This window comes from Bidens hawaiensis, unplaced genomic scaffold (genome assembly GCF_021521415.1).
Source record: "Bidens hawaiensis isolate Kalapana, Puna unplaced genomic scaffold, B.hawaiensis_p1.1 tig00055114_1, whole genome shotgun sequence".
Classification (NCBI taxonomy): domain Eukaryota; kingdom Viridiplantae; phylum Streptophyta; class Magnoliopsida; order Asterales; family Asteraceae; genus Bidens; species Bidens hawaiensis.
This window is the reverse complement of record NW_027506321.1, coordinates 31,230-38,479: the sequence shown is the minus strand read 5'-3', so window position 1 is coordinate 38,479 and position 7,250 is coordinate 31,230. Positions and strand designations below refer to the sequence as shown.

The following is a 7,250-nucleotide window of genomic DNA, read 5'->3' as shown; positions in this document are numbered from 1 at the left end:
CAAAAGATAAAATGCAAGAAAGTTATAGACTTACATAAGTTTGTAAAATCTTTTATATATATATATCACCAACTATAAAATCAAATATCATCCCTTTTATACTGTAAATTGTAAGTTAAATTATTGATTTGTTAATAACCAAACTGAACCGGTTACATAGGTTAGGGATTTTCCACTAAAAACCAATTAGAAACCATAACCGATACATTTTCAAATACGTGTATTTTTTTTTATATAGTGTGAGATGGGCTAGTTGTTTTATTAGGCCATTTGGGCAAGTCATATTGGCTGCCATACAAACAAGCTGTTATTTGATTGATTTCATGTTACAATTAATTATGACTTGTAAGTAGAGGTGTACAAAAAACCTGGTTTGGGACCAGTTTTAGGCAAACCGAACCGAACCGGTTTGGGTTTAAAACCGGTTTCACCCAAACCAGTTTGCAAACCGACCCAAACCGCCAGTTTCAGGACGGGTTCGCCTTCAAATCTATCAAACCGGTTTTAAACCGAAAACCGGTTCAAAACCGGTTTGAGGAAAACCGGTTTGAAACCGGTTTACAAACCGAACCGAACCGGTGTGACCAGGTCGACCTATCATGCTTCTAAACCGGTTTATAAACCGAACCGGTTGAGTTAAACCGGTTTTGACCGGTTGTTGACCAAACCGGTTCGGTTTGGGTTTAAAACCGGTTTTGTACACCTCTACTTGTAAGTTGCAATAAACAAGTTGTTATATAACACAAACACACGTATTTTATAACAAAACAATAATACGTTACATCATCTAAGTATTTATACACGTTTCATACATTTAACAATTACTTTTTATATATTTTAATATCTCTCCACCTTGACTCCATATATCGACTAGTATCACTCGGGGCACCATAAACACCGCATTTGAAATACAAGTCTCCCGGCCCTTGATCATGAGATTCAAACTTCTTAACATCGTTAATGTAAACCATAAGTCTTCCTTCATCCACGTTGTGAATTATATTCACTTTGAACCATTTATCATATAAATCAGTAGCGATTACTTGCCCATCATAGTACCTCATATCGCCGTTGTAAATCCTTAGTAGTAGTGTCGTCTTACCATCGGCCGCACCATGAATTTGCACTATTGTAGCACCTGAAGTTACGTGTGGTACAAAAGCATAACCTTCAAACTGCCAAATCCCTGATGTGTAGTCTGGCTGTATAGAAAAACGTAAAAATAAAGTATTAACATTTTATACACTAGAAGATCATGTTAATTCTTTTTAGAACTAATTACATGAATGGTTCATGTGTTATATTAAGGTTTTGACATTTTCTTGAAAATTACAGTCTCACCGTTCACTAATTACAAAAAATACGTGTTGCAGGGTCCATTTGTGTAGTTAACAATTTTTGTTGCGTTTAAAAACATGCATCGCTAACTTGTATAATATAACTAGCTAATGCACTTGCTAAACTAAGATATGTTGATCAGAATTCATAAAGTTATGCATGTTAGAATATGATACTAAGATACTTTAGGGATTATGACAAGACTTTGGTTATGACCCTTAATAAAAAAAACATACTTTTATTTGAGCTTCCGTCCGTGGTTGTGTATCACTTCCACGTTTAAATGGTTTATCATTTGCGTAGACCCAAAACCGATGAACTCCATTCACAAAACTGTATCGTTCACTGAGTGGGACGTTGTATGGTTTTTGGTATATGAAGCTACTTGACTTTAAGGGGACATTAGTAAATCCTTGTGTGGGATCAACTGCAAACACCATATGAGGTTCGGTAAGTAGACTCAAATGTACAACCAAGAGAAGCAAACTACAACAACAAACTCTCTTCATTTTCTCTCTAGGGTTTGTTTAATGTATGAGTGTTTGATGCATAAAGCAAAGAGTTAGTATTGTTTATATAAGTGTATGATTAGAAATGTAATTTGTTTGCATGGATGTACACAAAATTAGGGTTTAAGGATTTGAATCTTGTTTGGAAATTTTATTTGTACATATTAAATCCATAAAATAATATTTGTGGGTGTCAAATTAGAAACTAAAAAGATATCATTGACATGAAACCCTAGCACTTAAGATAAGGGTACAATATGAAGTAACAGTTAAAATGTGAGATTTTTTTGAAAGGAAATAAAATAATGACATTTTCTATGCAGTTCTTTTTAATATTTCTTTGAAAGACGACATATTATATTAAAAAAACAGTCATAGCAAGAAGCTAGTACATAAAAAAAACATTAAATATACAAAAGATGACCCTTGAGTATAAAAAAAACGGTCATAGCAAGGAGCTAGTACATAAAAAAGAACATTAAATATACAAAAGATGACCCTTGAGCATAAAAAAACAGTCATGACAAGAAGCTAGTATATAAAAAAGAACATTAAATATACAAAAGATGACACTTACGCCAATGCTCGATCCTAGAGATATTGCCTTCTTGATTCCTACTACTAAACCACAAATATGAAAAGGGAATAATTGTGTAATGTATTTTTATTATGACGTATTGACGATGCTTCTGGAAAACCAAGTCGTTTTTGAATTTTCAAACAACCCACCTGATGACAAAAATGACCGGCACGATCAAATCTTTCTTATGACATTCTCTATGCTAGTGCTTATGTCGTATTCTTAGAAGAATTGCTTGCCAAAACAAAAATGAAAACATTATTCTCTAATATAACAAACATATTCTATTCCAAAGTGAGTAGAAAAAAACAACTTTAAAACGATAAATTCTCAAAATTTCTAAATTGTCGCATACTATCGTCATTGTTGTAAACGACTCACCACCACCGCACTGGCCATGTCAAACTACCTAGTCTCGTTCCATGATTGAGTTCCGTTCGATCAAGTCAAAATTTGGTAACGGAGAATATGTTGATACCGAAATTGGCCAATCGTGCATAACATGATCATGACAATTTGTTGATGCCAAAATCGGCTAAAATTTTAAATATGTCATAATTTGTAATTGGTTCAAAACATCCAAATTTGTCATTGTATAAACTCTTGGAAATAAAACAATATAATATGTGCATTGTGCATAATACATTCACTAACATTATATTATATGATACGATCTATAATAATAATTGCTTCTAGGCCCGGCCCATGTGCTTGTGTTAACTCCAAAAAGATCAACTAATATTAAATAGTAGCTTTAGAAACCCGTGTTTTACATGGGATAAATTAATATATGAATTACAATGAATAATTAAAAAAATATAATTAAGTCTTTTTATATTATGTAAAAAAATGTATTACAAATAGTCATTTTATGTCATCAAATATATTTGAATTTTTAATTGAAAATGAGTTGTTCTACCATCGGTATATAATAATGAAGCTAAAATCTTTCACAAAAATGCTATACATTTCATACCCGGCCATAGACAAAAAGACATCAGATTTTTCTTTTTGAGCAGCTTTCATGTTGTCCTTATAAACACATTGTTGTTCAACTATTACAACAGTCTTATCTACTTATACTAATAAAAGAAAATAATTCTGTACATATGACATTCTGAGGTTAATTTTCACTATTAAGTTTCCGTCAAAATCATTTATCTTCTGTTGATGGAATATATTCTAACAGTGTACATTAGTATAATATGTAAATATTTATTTGTATAAAAGTGTATAGATATAATACAAATAGAGTTTAAAGAAAAGTGAATAATTTAGTTAGATATAATATAAATGAAGTGTAAAAGGAAAGTGAATAATTATTAATATATGCCATATATTGGTTTTGGAGGGAAAAACATTGTAAGGATTAACCACAAACTGACACGTGTCACAATTATTTTACTTTATTAAAATAGATAGATCTGTCTATTATACTCTTTTTTTTATAATTATATGTATGAAAAAAATTGTATACATATCTTCGATCTTTGAAATTTTGTTATATAGACAAGAACATTTTTTAGTGCTTGTTTAGGGCATCCGAAATCTTAGAGACAGGGCTCGTTTTCCTCAATCATCCACATAAAACTAACACGCATAAAATGCTTTTTGGAAAATTGAAAGGTATGCAAAGCATCAATGAAGGAAAGAAATAGTAGAAACAATGTTTTTATTGTTATTATTATTATTATTTATTTATTTTTCTGTTTTGTGTGGGCCGGGAACACAAAGAAACATATACTGGGCCGTGGGAGATTATTAGCATGGGCCTAATAGCAGAAGCCCACAGCTGTACTTGGTTACTTCTATTGTTCGCATGTTGTCGTAGTTGGGCCGGAAACAGAAGTGGTCAGCCAGACAGTGGGCCCGATTGAAGCCGCCGACACAATTGTCTCCTCTAAACAAAATTTTGTTCCTCTCTTAGAATTCTAAAATTGCAGAATAAAAATTTATTATTTAATATTAAATACACATTTTTCATACGTTTATAGATGACTGTCAGAGAGTTCGGCTCTTATGACGGCATAACAACTATCAAGTGGCAGTTGACAGTATGGTTTTTCGGGGGAATGCTAGGCCAAACTCTGAAGTTAGTGTGAACATGGTTAAGACAACATAGTTGGCCAGAGTGAGACAACGGACCTCTCTAAATTGAAGAATGCGGTGGCCTAAACACATAAAGAAAGTCACCGTTCTAAAAAAAGGATGATTGTCTATTTATGTACAAGTTTATTTTTACACTAACATCCCACACCTAATCCGGACATTGTAACAAGTTCAATTTTCATTCATATCTCAAGATTGTCTTTTAGCTCTCTCTCTCTCTCTTCACGTATATTTGTGGCCTACACAACATTCGAGACAACTCTACGTCTACATGGTTTGCCCGTTGTAAAACTAGGTATGAAGTTCGAGACCAATATGAGGGAACCTGGGTGGAGTGGGATTATGCGTCCAGAATATGATTTATGTGAGTTATAACATATGATATAGGAATGCTTGTAAATCATAATGTTTAGCGTTTGTTATTTTTAAATAAATCAATTGTTCTAACAACGGGTTTAAGACCTTCACCTTTAAAGTCATTAAGACCACACGTAGTAGGTACGGAGTCCAAAACGAGCAGCACGCCGCCCATGCCCCTCATTTTGGCCCATCTCGTTGTGTAGGCAACGCTCGTTTTGCATGATGGTAGGGCAAATTTTGAAGGCTAATGGAAAAGAAGGTGGGGGCCGTTTCTGTGACAATCGTCAATTTCAGGTTAACCCCGTTAACTCAACTCCATCAATTCAAACTTTAAGATCGTTGAATCTATAACGCACACTTCATTACATTTAAACTAGGGTTTAAATGACGCTTAACACTTACTACATGTGTAGTCTTTCGGGATTTGCACCGAAACGCAAACGAGTTGACGCAAACGATTGATAAATGAACGAAAAACGTCAAAACAATAATTATGTGATAATTATGTGTTAGATATATGTGTGTTACTTGATTGTTATGTGGAATGTTAAACAAGAAACAAGAACCAACTAATTAGGCTAGAGATGTAACATTTGGAAGTTTAAGGGACTAGAGTGTAACTTGTATATCTATAAATATATCATTATCACAAACCCTAATCTATTTTCTAAACCAAAAAGCTCCGATCGGCCCTCCTTGCTCCCTCACGGCTGCCGTCCACAAGAACACACATACACACATCAAATCAAGTGATTAATCCAAGAACTAGGTGCTAGGAAGGTATACTTGATCACCTCTTACCTCTTTGTTGTTTAATTTTGATGTTTAATGGGTTAAGTATAAACCCTAATCGGCCGATTATGTTCATGTATATGATTGATATGATTGTTGTTAGTTGGATAATGGATTGATAACTAGATTGATGTTGTTGCATGATTCATTGTTGTCTTTGATTTGAGTTAAAACACAAACCCTAATCTTGTATGTATGGTGTAATTGAGATGCATGGATAGTAGTATTAGTGTCTAGCATGTTATATGAGTTATTTGTGATCCATGGCTAGTGAAATTGTTAAGTTTTGAGGTGAACAGAATCTGGACAGAATGTGTATACGATGTTCAAGTGACTGTAACGAGGTGTAAACGTGAAAATTGGTTGAGATTGTGGTTACTGCAGTAAACTAGGTTGAGTCTAGTTTTCATGAAGTATAAGTTTGTAATTTTTGGACAAGTATAAGTGTACTTTTATTATTTTACAAAAACGTGGTGCAAAGCTGAGCTGTTAGACCTGCTGTTAGGTTATGTTGTAAATGTTATATCTCATGAACTACGAGACCAATTGGGTTGGTTCCACTTCTGGAAGTTGACTCATTGAGTTAGGAACCAAACCCAAGTGGTCTTGCATTTTTTGGATTTTTCGTTTAACGGGAATTGCAAATAACATTCTGTTGCGCATGAATCTGACTGATATGAGTTTGCTGTAATGTTCTGGTCATTATAAGAAAAATATGTGGAATAAAAATAAGATAAAATATGTTCTGGAAACCTAAGATATGTATGCTTCTGTGGTAATTTTTGGTGAATTAATTGAGACGTTATGATCGGTGAACTAGTGCAATCTTTCAAGTAGAATTTCTGTCATAACGAAACTAGCTGCTGAGTTGTGTAGGAATGCATGAAATATGATAGTTTTTATATAATTGTTGTATTTTGACCAAAATACCCTTGCGGGGAATAGTTGTTAGTTGATTGCCATGAATTGACCAAATTGCCCTTATGGGGAATAATGGTTAGTTAATCTTTGTTTGTTGACCAAAATGCCCTTACGGGGATAATTGCTAGTAAAGTATGTTATTAGTACGTGACACGAAAGTAATTGCTCACTCATGTATCGTATCACAATTGTACTTGTTTAAGTCACACACAATTCACAAACGAAACACGAAATCTGTTACGTGCATAGGTATTATGTGCCGAGTCTAGAGACTCGTTAAACGTACCGATACTTAGAAAATCTCTTTGTTATTTAGAACGCTAGAGAGTTTCTACGACGCACATCACTTGGTAATCTAGATCGGGATATTCTTCGCAAACAGTGAGTTTCACTTACCCCGCTCTTTGAACTGTTTTCAAACGTTTTTCACTTGAGGGAGATAACATACTCCGATAAACATATTTTCTGAGATAAACGCATATTTAAGATTTTGTTATAAATTATATATCACTTGTAAAGGCTAAGCGGCAAACGTAACATTTGAAGTCCCACACATCGGACCGGTTAATATTTGGAATAGCGAGTCACTGTTGAGTAGTACTACTGGGTTTGACAAACCCCACCCGACGTTAAGCTCAACT

At 33.8% G+C, this 7,250-nt stretch overlaps 1 protein-coding gene across 1 annotated transcript; it reads right to left on the bottom strand.

The window, feature by feature from the left end:
- Positions 1 to 761: 761 nt before the first annotated feature.
- LOC143617499 (citrate-binding protein-like) lies at positions 762 to 1,973 on the bottom strand. The gene is made up of 2 exons (XM_077090035.1): positions 1,575 to 1,973; positions 762 to 1,202 (listed from the first exon to the last, which is right to left on the bottom strand). The coding sequence occupies exons 1-2, from the start codon at positions 1,845 to 1,847 to the stop codon at positions 822 to 824; spliced, it is 654 nt and encodes a 217-aa protein (XP_076946150.1). The 5' UTR covers positions 1,848 to 1,973; the 3' UTR covers positions 762 to 821.
- Positions 1,974 to 7,250: the final 5,277 nt, after the last annotated feature.